The sequence below is a fragment of the Etheostoma cragini genome, chromosome 3 (assembly GCF_013103735.1).
Source record: "Etheostoma cragini isolate CJK2018 chromosome 3, CSU_Ecrag_1.0, whole genome shotgun sequence".
Taxonomy (NCBI): domain Eukaryota; kingdom Metazoa; phylum Chordata; class Actinopteri; order Perciformes; family Percidae; genus Etheostoma; species Etheostoma cragini.
Window position 1 is genome coordinate 10,281,761 of NC_048409.1, and position 15,649 is coordinate 10,297,409.

At 48.6% G+C, this 15,649-nt stretch overlaps 1 protein-coding gene across 1 annotated transcript; it reads left to right on the plus strand.

Moving 5' to 3' along the window:
• The first annotated feature begins 3,770 nt into the window (after nt 1–3,770).
• LOC117942142 (extracellular calcium-sensing receptor-like) lies at nt 3,771–15,649 on the plus strand. Its single transcript, XM_034867469.1, has 6 exons — nt 3,771–3,919; nt 4,105–4,402; nt 4,570–5,364; nt 5,529–5,756; nt 5,944–6,067; nt 14,742–15,649. Exons 1-6 carry the CDS (start codon nt 3,831–3,833, stop codon nt 15,647–15,649), a joined length of 2,442 nt encoding a protein of 813 aa, XP_034723360.1. The 5' UTR covers nt 3,771–3,830.

Below are 15,649 nucleotides of genomic sequence, written 5' to 3' on the forward strand. Positions count from 1 at the left end.
AGTTCACTCTCAGAAAATGAAGTACATAATTGTACCTTTAGGGGTACAATGGCTTGTCACTGGGGCTGTACCCTCAAGTGTACAAAAACTGTACCCTTGAGGGTTGCTTGGGAACATATATGTACCTTTTGACCCTCAAAAAGGTACATATATGTTCCTTGAGGTCCAACAATGAGCCCTATGGGGTACGTTAGTATAGATTGTACCTTGGGGGACAGAAATGGACCCCTTCTGTACCCTCATTTCTGACAGTGTTTGCAGCGCCGCCTGCTCCCGAGAGGGGGCTAGAATGAGCAGATCGTCCAAATAGAAGAGGACTCTGATGCCCCTCTCCCGTAGAGGCTGGAGCGCCGTTTCCATAAACTTGGAAAAGGTGCGGGGGGCTAGTGAGTATCCGAACGGCAGCCGGTTGAACTGGAAACGGGCCCCTTGGAAGGAGAAGCGCAGGAATTTCCTGTGCCTGGGAATGATTTGGATGTGAAAGTAAGCGTCTTTCAGATCCACGGATGTAAACCATTTGTTGTGGCGCACACATTCCAACACGTGCCTGATGGTGAGCATGTGGAAGGGGCGCTCCATGATATACCGGTTGAATTTCGACAGGTCGAGAATGGGACGTAGTCCTCCTGACTTTTTCGGGGTGAGAAAATAGCGAGAGTAAAAACCCTCGTTTTCCTCCCCTGGATGGACGCGGGAAACAGCTCCCCTTGTCAGCAGCCCTTCTAGCTCTGACGTCATCGCGTCTGACTCTGCCAGGGATGATACTGTCATCTCCAACACACCCGCAAAAGGGGGCGAGGGGGAGGCAAACTGGAGTGTGTAGCCCCACGTTATCAGCTTTGACATCCATGAGTCCATGTGTGTCAAGCCAATCCATGCTGTGCTGCACTCTGACAGCGGGTGAGCACATGCCTGAGTGTTGTTCACCGACATGGCAATCAGGGAGCGCAGAGCCCATCCCGCCGCTGGGCGAGACGAGTGATCGTGTTGCCCAGCCCATGGTAGGGCTTTCTCGAAAGGGCAGTGGCCAGTCGCCGCCTTTGGGATTCGGGAGCGGTCACTGGGTTAACACGACCCCCGCTCCGCCGGCATCGCCGTGGGGAGGTGGCTGGTCGAGCTGCGTCGTCCACCGAGGGTGGACGCTCATTATCCGCTGCCTGCGCCGTGGCGCCCCGCCTGCGGCAACGGCCTGGTGTGTGCTTGTGTGGGGAACGACTGTCATAACAGCGCTTTGTTTAGAGCAAACAGAGGCTGTTCGGCTGAGGGGAAACGGCTCTTTAGATGGGAGGGAGTGGCCCTTAAAAGGGCCGTTGTGTTTCCAACTCTCAGCCGAAGAGGGACAGACGCTCCCCGCGTCCCAGGTGGGGGCCGCTCTCATGGTTCTCTGGCCTCGTGCAGGTTGACGGCCGTGTGATGTCAGCTGTCGCTGCGGAGGGGGACCAGGTGGGGGCCCTGAGGCCGAAGCCTGGGAAGATGCAGCCGCATCTGCTGCGGGGCGCTTCCTCTTGTGGCGGTTGTCATGGCAACGGCGGGGCTGTGGAGGAGCCGCCTTCCATGAGCCGTGCCTCTGGCTTGATGGAGATGAGACGTGGCAGTCTGTAGGCGTGGCCCAAATAGTCCATCGGGGGCTATGGGGCCGTACAGAAGCTGGCGTCTCAGATGCAATCTCGGCCGCCGCAAGCCTGGCAAACCATAAAATCTTCCGCCCATCGATTTAGCTCTTTAGATGACAGGTGGGTGCAAAACTGGCAGGAGGCGTAGCGGGTGAGTGCCTGGCCGGCGTGAACGGCACCCAGGCAGGCCTCGCAGCGGGAGTGGAGGTCCGGCGGAAGGATGTAGTCGGTCCGGCAGGAGGGGCAGACGCGGGCACCGGTGGAGAGTCTTGAGCTCGTCTTCATACTGCAAAGTTGAAGAAAAAGTGGGAGACGATCAACGGGTCCGCTGTGTATATATGCAGTAAATGCGGACGTAGTTGAGGCCCGCGCTGGACGCTAGGGCGGGAAAGAAAATCTTCACGACTGCGCATGCGCGAAGGGATAAACCCAATAGCGTAGCCCTTAGAGGGCGAAGCCTATACGAAATAGAACTGGATCTGGAGAACAGACTGTAAGTCAAAGCTGAGAAATGTGAGCAATTTCTGTGTTTTGTCATTGAGAGTGGGCAACCAAGATTAAATAATAATAATTTATATGGTTTATTGATCCCCGGTAGGGGAATTATAATGTCCACTCTGTCTGTTAGTAATCACTACACACAGGCCTGAAATACACACACATGCTCAGGACCTAATCATGCACAAATGGAGGGATTTCAGAGTGAGTGGGCTGCCAGTGTTGGACCAGCACCCTGAGGGGGTAAGGTGCCATGCTCAAGGGCAGTGCCCAGGAGGTGAAGTGGCCTCTCTGCAACTAGCAATCAACACTACATGCTTTTGTCCGAATAGGGACACTCCTGTTCCCAACCCAACTCCACATGGACTGAGCTACTGCCACACCAGGCTGTTGTTGACTAGCGCATTCCCACCTCAGTAAAACAATTACAACATATTTTGGGCTTTTAAATTGTACCACCGGTTAATCAGCAATTACAGCTCTTTGCCCGTCCCTCTCATCCATCTCACTTCCTCTTCAGTTCCCTTCGTCTGGTCTCCAGAAGCTGGTGCAGCCTTCTCCCTTCTCAAATTCCGTTTCACCTCTGCCCCCATTCTTACCAACCCTGACCCATCCCTTCAGTATGTCGTGGAGGTGGATGTGGGCGGATGTTGTCATTGGGGCCACCCAGTCTCAATGTTCCCCTTCGGACAAGAAACTCCAGCCTTGTGTCTTCTTCTCTCGACTCCTTACCCCCACGGAGCGGAATTACAGCATTGATGACCTGGAGCTGCTAGCCCTTGAGGAGTAGAGGCACTGGTTGGAGGGGTCCCAACAGCCCTTCTTACGCTGGACTGATCACTAAAACCTCTCACACATCCTAACAGCTTAGAGACTCAATGCCCTCTAAGCGGTCCAAACGGTCCAGCCTCACCTTCTGCAGTGTCGACGAGTGTAGAGGGAGGCCAGAGCAGCACTTCAACGCACGACTTCCTGTAATAAACGTTTGGCTGATTGCCATCGGAGACCAGCTCCTGTCTACCAGCCGGGCCAGAGGGTGAGGCTTTCCTCCCAGGACATCCCACCAAGACCTCCACCAAGAAGCTCACTCCCCGGTTTGTGGGTCTGTACACTGTCGAAGATGTCCTGTACCCCACCGCCGTCAGGTAGTGTTCGAATCCGGCTGGCCGTGATTTATTTATTTTTTTTTACTGTTTTTCTATCTGAATTTTCTGTTGGCCTGCCCTGTTTGTCCCTGCTTTTATCTTTTTTCCTCATTCCACCCTCTTAAACTGTCCTATAGAACCATGGATAAAGATATGATTGGAGCCTATGGCAATGGCTGTGAAAGGAAACTTGGAAATAGGCATGAAACTTTGGTGGAGACAAGGTTTGAGATTTGTTTTTTAACTTGCCATGTTTGCAAAGGCCCAAACCCCATTTGCTGTTTGGGCACCTCCTGCCCCCCAACAGACATAAAACGTCACTGTTGTAGCGTTATTTCCCATGTTGCTTCAAAATAAATATAAATACCAGTGCAAGCTTTTGATTTACATTAATGTGATGCCACCCAGTGATTTAGCTCTCTTAGACAGTGTGACATCCACACAGATGTGGCCAGAGCAGGGTTGGGCACTCTTACAGCTGTTGCTGGTGGTATCTTTTTCTCAGGCTGAGGAGTCTGTGTGCAGGCTGAGAGGGGATCCTGAGAACCCCCAGCTATCTAAGAATGGGGACATTATGTTGGGGGGAATCTTCTCTTTCCACACCAGCTGGAAAGTCAGACAGGACACCTACAGGCCAAAGCCATTGCCACTGGAATGCACCAGGTAAATTATAGAGTATACATCTATTTAGATCTAAATTGTACGAAGAAGAAAGTCAAACTTTTAAAGTAAGACATTTTCCTTGTTTTATTTCTATTAATAGAAAATACTTGAATTTAGTATGCTATTGTTTCTATTTCATTGACACATTTCAACTATTATTTATTACTATAACGGTGTGTATCCAGTTTGAATTTCAGAGGTTTCCAGTTTGCCCTGGCTATGCTCTTTGCCATAGAGGAGATTAATAACAGCACAGACCTACTGCCTGGTATCTCTCTGGGCTATAAGATCTATGATTCCTGTGCCTCAATTGCCAGAAGTGTGAGGGTTGCACTGGCCTTGGCTAATGGTAATGAGATATCATCTGAACTCTCCGAAGAACAATGTACCAGACCTGCCCAAGTTCAGGCAATAATAGGAGAAGCCTCTTCCTCTCCTTGCATGGCTATAGCTACTGTAATCGGACCCTTTCATATCCCAATGGTGGGTAAGTTTGGAAAAATTAAATTATATTTGTGAAAAAAACATATTATTATAATTCAATTCAACAGGACATAGAAAAAAGGGATTTAAAATAATTGTATTTGCTAAAATAATGTTTCATACTTTGCATCTCTATCTTAGACTTTGTTTCTTTCTTTATCTTTTAGATCAGCCACTTTGCTACTTGTGCTTGTCTGAGTGATAAAACTAAGTACCCTTCCTTTCTTAGAACAGTACCCAGTGACTATTACCAGAGTAGAGCCCTGGCTCAGTTGGTCAAGTACTTTGGTTGGACATGGGTTGGAGCTATTAGAACAAATGATGAATATGGCAACAATGGCATGGCCATATTTACAGAAACCGCCCAGCATCTGGGCATCTGTCTAGAGTACTCTGTAGCTTTCTTTAAAACAGATCCACCGGATAAAGTTAAAAAGATTATTGACATTATCAAGGCTTCCACTTCCAAAGTGATTGTCACTTTCCTCTCCCCCACTGATATTATTGCATTAGTACAACAGTTGTTTCTCCACAACCTGACTGGGTACCAGTGGGTAGGCACTGAGGCCTGGATCTCTGATTCCCAAACTGCAGCCATGGATAGGCATCACATTCTGGATGGTGCCATAGGCATGTCTATCCCAAAAGCCCATGTCAGTGGAATGAGAGAGTTCATGTTGGATGTGAAGCCGCTTAATTCATCTAGTAATGAAATGTTTCCAGAGTTTTGGGAAACATTATTTAACTGTAAGTTCAAACAGTCCAAATCTTCAGCAGGGAATCAGAGAGAATGTTCTGGCCATGAAGACCTGACTGGAGTGCAAAACAGCTTCACTGATGTGTCGCTCATGCCTATCTTTTACAATGTCTATAAAGGAGTGTATGCTGTGGCCCATGTCCTTCATAATGTGCTCAGCTTTAACAAAACCTGTAACAACAAGGTGCAGCTAGATCCATTTACGGTGAGTAGCACACCAACATTTCATATAGTTTTTAAACTAAGTCACATTACCAAGAAAAAAAATTCTAATTCTGAAAAATAAATGAATGTCATCTTTTTATCATGCTATTTAGCCAATAGGCCCACATCCTCCTCAGATAATGATATGAATACATGTCTTCTTAGATTTTACAGCACATAAAAAACATTAAGTTCAAAACTAAGGAAGGAGATTATGTTTACTTTAATGAGAATGGAGACCTAGCAGCAAAGTATGAAATTATGAACTGGCAGCCAACAGAACATGGCATTGTGGACTTTGTCACAATTGGTCTTCATGATGCATCTCTACCTGCAGACAAACAGCTGAATCTGCTAAATAAGTCTTTAATTTGGGCAAAGAACTCACAACAGGTATGCTAAAATGTGATCACTGTAATTGTTAACAGTTTATGTCAATAGCTACAGTTGTATTAATTATTAGTTATTGTTATTGCATCTTAATGCTTGGTTTTCATGCAATCAAGTTCAAAAAGAAGCTTGCAAAGACAACCTCCTGTGAATACCTATATATTTTCTCATAGTCGTTTTGTTCCTGCAGGTGCCTTTGTCACTTTGTAGTGAGAAATGTCCTCCCGGAACTCGCAAGCTTCTCCAAAAAGGAAAGCCAGTTTGCTGCTATGACTGTTTAAGATGTGCAGAGGGAGAAATGAGCAACATGACAGGTGTAGTGTTATTGATAAAATGTCATACAAATGTCATTAAAGGGTCAGCTCCCTCAAATAGCATAATATGTCTACAGTATTTACTCAGGGGTAACTGAGCATGCAGATAGCTTTGGACTCAGCTTTTGAGGTTTGGACATCTCTCTCTCTGAATCTGCAATTAATACATTGAGAGTGGATGGAAATGTGTTTGTGCACCAGCCCTAAAAACCACAGGCCCTCAGGGTTACTGGCTGTAAAATGATAATTCCGGAGGCTTAATACTCTTTAGCTGGAGCTATATCTTTATTTTAACACATGCAGTAGTAGTCCGTCAAAATCACACACTGTGTCTCGCGATAACATGCAAGGGTATAGAGAGATCTCACTTATTTTCTATGCTAACGTAAAACCCATAGCAATGAACAGGCAAATACAACATCCTTATATGACATCTCCCCTTTTTCCCTGGCCCAACACATTAGGTCAAACGGAAAATTACTATTACGACAACCCTTGCCACTGTAGGCACACAAACCAAAACACACTGTACTCACGCTGTGGTACTGTCGTTAATAACAGATTCTTAACTAAAATTTTCACATTAATTTCAGTAACCTGACTTTACCATGAGGAGTATTAACAACATCAGTGGCAATACTCATTCAACCCCTGTCCCCACTGCCCCAAACAATCACCGGTCTACAGGTTAAGCCTTGTTTGCAAACTCGTCCAGATCTGGTCACAGTCTGAGTGAGAGGAGGGTTTAAGGGTGCCGCCTAACTCTGACTGACAGGAACAGTCTCTACCATTACCGCACTGTCAGAGTGGGTGGTTGTCTCCGTTGCCTCACAGGGTAATGCTGATGTCGGCTGTGAAACTGGCCTAGGTTGAAGGCGGCTGCGTTTTTGCCGCAGCTCAGCCCCTTGTTGTGTCTTGATGATGAACGATCTTGGAGTAGGTAACCATTCCTAGTATCCTTTTCCACTCCTGCACATCTGCTGGTGGTGACAGCTGGCGAATAGCCTCCACCTTATCTGGGTCAGCCCGGATCCCAGACCTTTCAATGAGGTGGCCTAGGAACCGCAGCCGACTCTGCCTGATGGAGCACTTTTCTCTATTGAGCTTTAGACCAGCTGACTCCATGCGCTGCATCACCTTCTCCAGCCTGTTGTCATGTTCTGCCTCAGTGGCACCATACACGACAATATCGTCCATAAAGACCTAAACACCCTCCAATCCTTGAAGAGTCTCCATCATTTACCTCTGAAAGATTTCAGGTGCACTGGTTATGCCAAACGGTAGCCGCTTGAAATGGAAGCGTCCAAACGGCGTGATGAATGTAGTGAGCTTACAGCTATCCGGGTGGAATGGTATCTGGAAGAAGCCACTTGCGGCGTCGAGTGATGAGAAGATGGTGGCTCCGCTTAGTTTTGCAGTTATCTCCTCTGTAGTAGGCAAGATGTACTGTTCTCTCTTAACAGCCTCGTTAAGCCTCTTGAGATCAACGCAGATGCGAGCTTTACCTGTGCTCGTCTTCAGGACTGGCACCATGGGTGCAAACCAGTCTGTAGGTTGTGTTACTCGCTCGATGATGCCATTTTTCTCCATCCTCTGTAGCTCCTCTTTTACCTTCTCCAGCATCGGGAGGGGTAGACGCCACGCAGTATAGACAGCATAAGGTTGAACATTGTCTTTAAGCTGTATTTGTACAGGTTCAGTCTTTAATGTCCCGTGTTCTCCATAAGCTTGTGCATGTCCATGGCTGCTCAAGGTTTTGTCCACTATTTTCACTAGGTTAATTTCAACAGAAAGTGGTCTACTGTGTAGGTTGTTTACTGTACGTCCACGAATGTCATATGCTTGGAGTGGGTAGCTCTTTCCTTTATGTGTCACAGTACTCTGAATTTTTCCAATGCTCTTTAGCTCCCCCCCTGGGCTATAAAGTGGCATAGCTGCAGGCTCCAGTGGACTTTTGGGTTTAAGTGTGTTATACGTCTGCTCACAGATGATGCTCACATCGGCCCCTGTGTCAATTTTAAACTGGTGTGGCGTAGAACCCACATGTAAGTCCACAGTCCAATGCTTAGCTGAGCCATCAGTTTTACTTAAAGCTCCAAGAAAATAATGCTGCAACTTTTCTGGTTTCTCTTTGACCTCACTCACTGTTCTATTTTGTAGAGGCTTCGCCCTCTAACGGCATATATACACAGCGGACCCGTTGTTTGTCTCCCACTTTTTCTTCAACTTCGCAGTATGAAGACAAGCTCAAGACTTTCCATCGGTGCCCACGTCTGCCCCTCCTGCCGGAGCGGCTACAATCAACGATTGTATCAACGCTTCAACGCGTTCAACGCTTTCCCACTGGAGCTCTCTCTGTCTCCCGAACGGCCTGGGGCACCGCCCAAGCGGTCTTCCCCTTTGCCCCAGTCAGCTCCGGCTTCCACCGCTAAGGCTCTCTTCGCTGGCCTGCCAGAGATCATCAAGAAGGCAGCGGAGCTGAGAGGCATAGCGCTCCCGGCGAAGCTGCTAACCCCCGCTAGCGGCCTTCTTGAGCGGTGATGTTTATGCCCAGGATCCGCCCTCTTCTCGGGCCCCACTCTGCCGCGCTTCACAGAGCTTCGGCCATTTGTGGAGGAGGCTTTCTCCCAGCCGGGGAAACTGAAGGCTCCTGTCTCTCGCTATGCCCCATTTACTCGGGTTCAAGGCGACACGGACGGAGGTTTTTCCTTCGGTCCCTCCCCTGGAGTGGAGCCTGCTCCCAAAAGCTACTTTCTTCGGCCACGGAGATTGGTAAGGCTATGACCGTCATCCATACCCTGACCACGGCGCCCACGGTGGCGCTGTCCTGGGTGATGGCTTTGCAGACTGTGGGCCAGCGAAACATCTGGCTCCACATGTCTCAGACGCCAGCGCACATTAGACACAAGCTTCTGTTCGGCCCCATAGCCCCAAATTGAGCGGCGGATTACGCCGAGCGGCTTCAGAGGCCCGGCTCGTGGAAGGCGGCTCTTCCACAGCCCCAGCGTTGCCAAGACCATCGCCACAAAGCTGAGGGCCCCGCAGCATCTGCTGCGGCTGCATCTTCCCAAGCTTCGGCCTCAGGGCCCCCGCCTGGTCCCCCTCTGCAGCGACAGCCCACGCCACACGGCCGTCAACCTGCACGAGGCCGGAGAAGCATGAGAGCGGCTCCCACCTGGTCCCATCCGCCTCCCGAGCCACCCAGCAAGCAGCAGCGGCAGTGGCAATGACGGGGCGCGGGGATCGTCTGTCCCTCTGGAGCTGAGTGTTGGAAACACAACGGCCCTTTTTAAGGGCGCTCCCTTCCATCTAAGAGCTGTTTCCCCTTAGCCGAACAGCCCCTGTTTGCTCTAAACAAAGCGCTGTTCTTACAGTCGTTCCCCACACAAGCACACACCAGGCCGTTGCTGCAAGCGGGGCACCACGGCGTCCTCGCTGCGTAGGCAGCGGGAATGAGCGTCCACCCATGGTGGACGACGCCGCTCGACCACCCACCTCCCCACGGCGATGCCGGCGGAGCGGGGTCGTGTTAACCCCTACCATGGGCTGGGTGACACAATCACTCGTCTCGCCCAGAGGCGGGATGGGCTCTGCGCTCCCTTCTTGCCACGTTGGTGAACAACACTCAGACATGTGCTCGTACGCTGTCAGAGTGCAGCACAGCATGGATTGGCGTGACACACATGAACTCATGGATGTCAAGCTGATAACTCCGGGTTACACACTCCAGTTCGCTCCCCCCCGCCCCCTTTCGCGGGTGTGTTGGAGACGACGGTATCATCCCTGACAGAGTCAGACGCAAGACCAGCAGACCAGCAGAGCTATTTCCCGCGCCCGCCCAGTGGAGGAAAACAAGGGTTTTTACTCTCGGTATTTTCTCACCCCGAAGAAGTCAGGAGGACTGCGTCCCATCCTCGACCTGTCAAACTCAAAAGTCAAAGCGCCCCTTTCTCATGCTCACCATCAGGCACGTGTTGGAATGTGTGCGCCACAACAAATGGTTTTCATCTGTGGATCTGAAAGACGCTTACTTTCACATCCAAATCATTCCCAGGCACAGGAAATTCCTGCACTTCTCCTTCCAAGGGGCCCGTTTCCAGTTCAATCTATTCCAAGTGCATGGAAACGGTGCTCCAGCCATTACAGGAGAGGGGCATCAGAGTCCTCTTTTATTTGGACCATCTCCTCATTCTAGCCCCCTCTCGGGAGCAGGAGGCGCTGCAAACTATGGAGGTTCTGCAGCACCTACAGACGATGGGTTTTTGCTATACGACTATGCGACAGTGTCAGCGCTGTCAGTTATGCGGCTCTTGGGCATGATGTCCGCGGCACACACGGTAGTCCCCCTGGGTCTCCTCCACATGAAGAAAGTCCAGAGGTGGTTTCACCGCCAATGGCTCCATCCTATTCGGCACAAATGGCGAATGCTGTCCATCCCTCTTTCCCTCCGATCAGACCTGGCGTAGGCTACTGGGGGAATCCCCAGACCTTACCTCCGGGATTTTCCCCGAGTAGAGTGACGTCATATGTGACGTGCACACGGACGCGTCCCTCACTGGCTGGGGATGGTGGGAGGGGTCTGGCCTCCTCCCCCTCTCCCTCACATAAACTGCCTGGAGCTGTCCATGGTGCTGAAGGTGTTGAAACACATTACACCAGTGGTGACAGGGAGACATGTTGTCGTGCGGACAGACAACATCACGACGGCAGCATTCATAAACCGCCAGGGAGGCATACGCTCAGCCCGGCTGTTGGAAATAGCCAGATGCCTCCTGCTGTGGGCGCACAGCCACCTGCTATCTCTCAAAGCAGTATATATCCCCGGGATTTTGAACCGGACGGCCGACTTGATGTCGAGGGGGGGGCCCTTCCACGACGAGTGGAGATTGAATCCCACTATCATTCAAATGTTATGGAGCAGGTTCGGGGAAGCGGAAGGAGATCTGTCCGCTTCACGAGAAAACACACAGTGCACACTGTGGTTTTTCCTTGAGCGCGCGGGACAATCCTCCCCTCGGCATAGACGCATTCTCCCACAAACCATGGCCCAAAACCCTCCTATATGCTTTTCCCCCGGTCCCTCTGATCCCTCGCCTCCTGGAGCGCGTCCAGGAGGAGAATCTGTTAATTGTTCTGGTGGCACCGGAACCCACATGCACAGGCTTCTCTCAGAATGCTGTCGCTTAAAACAGCGCTTCTCCTTGCCCTAACGTCGGCCAAAAGAGTGAGTGATTTATGTGCACTGTCAGTTTCTCCGTCCTGCCTCTCCATTAGAGGGGACGGGAGCGCAGCCACCTTACAGCCAAATCCCTCCTTCACACCGAAGACTCTAACTAGTTCTATTCGGTCGAGGGTGTTTTTTCCCTCAAGGTTTTTTTTCCCCCACCTCACGCTAGAGAACACTCCCAAGGGTCAGCCCTCTCAAAACAGCGTCTGTCTCACTGGCTGTGCGAGGCTATTACCCAGGCTTATAGCTCGGAAGGGGAAGAGCCCCCCCAAGACATTCGAGGTCACTTTACGAGGGCTTTGTCGGCGTCTGCGGCTCTATTTAAAGGCATGGCGGTAGCGGACATCTGTGCTGTAGCCTCCTGGGCTTCTCCGTGCCCTTTCATCCGCTTTTATCTGCAAGATATGTCTGAACCTTCCGTGTCTCGTTCGGTTCTGTCCACAGTCAATGACGCGTAATGCCGCGCTGAATGTGCACTTTAAAAAAATAAAAACAAATTAAATAAAAAATAAAAGCGGACGCCTGATTGTTACCAATCTCACCCACACCTAGTGCTGCAGCAACCCTGCTCTGCTGTCTCACCTCTCCTGTATCTGGGGTAATTCTTGTGAGACCTTGAGTTCTTATCTCATACATGGTAATAATCATGTTACATGCACGGAGATAATCATGTCTCTCCTTTGCATGCGCGACAGGGTCAATCCCGCTCAATCCCCATTAATCATTCTACTACCGCCATCATATTGCGGGCCACATGAACCTTTTCTGGCCACGCCATTAGCATGGCAGGCTTTATCAGAAGAATGACTCTGATTAAGTTTCTGTACATTGTTGCTGGGGAATGTGGTCTATGTTGGCTTGTGGACCTTGTGCCGCAGGTGGCATTGACTACATCAGCTTTGCCCTAACCCAATAGCGTAGCCCTTAGAGGGTGAAGCCTATACGAAATAGAACGTTAGTTACTTGGTTAACTCCAGATTCTATTAGTATAGGCGTAGCCCTCTAAGGTCTGGGCCACCTGCTCCTAGAACATTAGTTGAAGAAAAGCTGGTGTTTTTGCGAGACAAACAACGGGTCCGCTGTGTATATATGCAGTAAATGCGGACGTAGTTGAGGCCCGTGCTGGACGCTAGGGCGGGAAAGAAAATCTTCACGACTGCGCAAGCGCGAAGGGATAAACCCAATAGCGTAGCTCTTAGAGGGCTACGCCTTTACTAATAGAATATGGAGTTACACAAGTAATTAACGTTTTTTTACTCCTACACACTCTGCTCCAATGTCCAACTTTGTTGCATGTGTTGCATGTGGACTTTCTAACGGGGCAGTATTCGTCCGTACTATGCCTGTCTTTTCCATATTTCCCACATTGGCCATTATTACCCCCTTTAGGCTTACCATAGCGTTTCGTGAATTTGTTGTGCTTGTTCGTGATTTCGTTTATTATCCCAGCTGCCTCTCCCTGCATGCTGACTTGTTAAGCCACCTCTTCAGATTGCCAGACCGTCGCCACGGTTGTCGCGAGCGTTAAGTCCTTGGTTAACATCAGCTTACGGGAGACATCCTTATCCAATATCCCGACTACGATCCTGTCTCAGATATTCTCTTCCCTCGTTGCGCTGAAGTCGCAATGGTCGGACTTTTTACCAATCTCCGTGGCCGAAGAAAGTAGCCTTTCCTAGCACTATGTCAAAGTCGTCTTTGCTGTCTTCCTCATCAAAGGCAAACGATCTGTAAATGTTTTCCGACTCGTTTCCCATGGCGTATATGAGGCTGCTCACCTGGACAGCGCCATCTTCTTTGTCGAGATTGGTGGCTGACCTAAACCTCACAAAATGCTGCTTCCAATACGGCCATTCCCCCGGTTTGTCAACGGAGAAGTTCGTCGGGGGTTAAATTTGGCCATAGCTCCTTCCGTTCACTTCTGACACCATGTAAAATGATAATTCCGAAGGCTTAATACTCTTTAGCCGGAGCTGTATCTTGATATGAACACATGCAGTAGTAGCCCGTCAAAATCACACACTGTGTCTCGCAACAACATGCAAGGCTATAGCGAGATCTAACTTATTCTCTATGGTACCGTAAAACCCATAGCAATGAACAGGCAAATAAAATATCCTTATATGACACTGGCGCTGTCGATTTTGCGTTGTTTTTCTTTTAATAAGTTTTCATCTTTGAGGATTTAAGATAGTACAGACCAAATTTGGAGTAGATCGGATGAAATCTCCAGGAGAAGTATGTTAAAATACAGCACCTTTACTTTTAGGGATAGTTCCTGTTGCCACTAGGGGGGCGCAATGCCAATATAATATTGTTGATATATTGGATATTTCCTCAGGGTTGGACTCTGATAAATCCTGAAAAGTTTTGAGCCAATTGGACAATGAACACTCAAGTTACACCCACTTCTTACTTCGATGGGGAAACTCACAAAATGACCGCCAACGGCCATACCCTATAATGAAAAGTTTTTCTCTTAATTGGTTTTCATCTTTGACGTCTTTAGATGGCGCAGACCAAATTTGAAGTTGAGCGGATGAAATCTCTAGAAGGAGTTTGTTAAAGTACAACATGTCGAAATGGCCAAAAATGGAGAACTTCCTGTTGGGTGTAGGGAATTGTTCCAATAGGTTTTTATGTACATATTGACATGCTTCATATGTGTACTAATATTTATGAGTCTACATTAAACAGCAGGGGGTCAAATTTTTAAGTTTGTAGAGGGCGCTAGCAAGCCATTTTTGTGCACCTGTTTCAAGAAACCCTTAAAATACGTACAATTTCACCACCTTTTGTGGGACCACCAATTTTGGCGAGTTTTTGAGTATGTTAGCCCCTCCCAAAAAGGGGTGGCAGTAGCTCAGTCCGTAGAGAGCTGGGCTGGGAACCGAGGGGTCACTGGTTCCCGTACGGACCAAAGTATGGTGGTGGACAGGTAGCTAGAGAGGTGCCAGTTCACCTCCTGTGCATTGCAAAGGTGCTCTTGACCAAGGCACCGAACCCCTAACTGCTCGGGGCGTCTTTCCATGGGCAGCACCCTCACTTTGACATCTCTCCATTAGTGCATGTATAGGTACTAAGCATGTGTGTGTAATTCATTTGTGTAATAACAACAGAGTGTAAAGTGTAGTTTCCCCTTGTGGGATTAATAAAGTAAAAAAAATAAAAAGGCGATTCATTTTCCTGAAGCATAATACTTCCCTCAGTTTGAATGGGGCTTTTGCCATGGTTGGCGCTCTGGCCCTAATAGTAAGTAATACTGAGATAATACTTACAGTATCTTGTAAAATCCAAATCATTCATTATGATACCATGCCATAAGGCAATCAATTATCTGGTGATTATGTAGTGTCTGTTTTGTATGCCACGCAAAAATACATTTACATAAGAGACAAAACAAAGGGTAAATGTATTGGGCAAGTCTAATAACTGCTATTTTTTCAGATTCCAACACCTGTGTGCAATGCCACTCTGAGTTCTGGTCAAATGAGAAAAGAGATGCTTGTGTGAAGAAGGAGGCAGATTTTCTATCATATGAAGAGATTATGGGAGCACTGCTCACTGCAGCATCCTTATTTGGAACATGCACCACTGCTGTTGTGGCATTCATTTTCTTCAGATACAGGAAAACTCCTATTGTCAGGGCCAACAACTCTGAGCTGAGCTTCCTGCTGCTCTTTTCATTGACTCTGTGTTTCCTGTGTTCTCTGACCTTCATGGGCCGGCCCTCTGAGTGGTCCTGCAAGTTGCGACACACAGCATTCGGCATCACCTTTGTTCTCTCTATCTCTTGTGTTCTGGGAAAAACTATAGTGGTGTTACTGGCCTTCAGGGCCACACTTCCAGGTCGTAATGTTATGAAATGGTTTGGGCCTGCACAGCAGAGACTCACTGTTGTGGGCTTCACTGTTATACAAGTTATCATATGCATCCTCTGGTTAACAATTTCTCCTCCTTTTCCATTTAAAAATTTTGATAAATCTAAGGACAAAATCATCTTAGAGTGTGCTCTGGGCTCAGCTGTAGGTTTTTGGGCTGTACTTGGGTACATAGGACTTCTGGCCATGTTATGTTTCATTCTTGCTTTTCTGGCCCGGAAACTGCCTGATAATTTCAATGAAGCCAAATTTATCACCTTCAGCATGCTGATATTCTGCGCTGTATGGATCACTTTTATCCCAGCGTATGTCAGCTCACCTGGGAAGTTCAGCGTTGCTGTGGAGATATTTGCTATTCTGGCCTCCAGTTTTGGACTGCTCTTTTGTATTTTTATCCCGAAATGTTATATCATCTTACTGAAACCTGAGAAGAATACAAAAAAGAATATGTTGGGGAAGGGAGTACAAAAATAA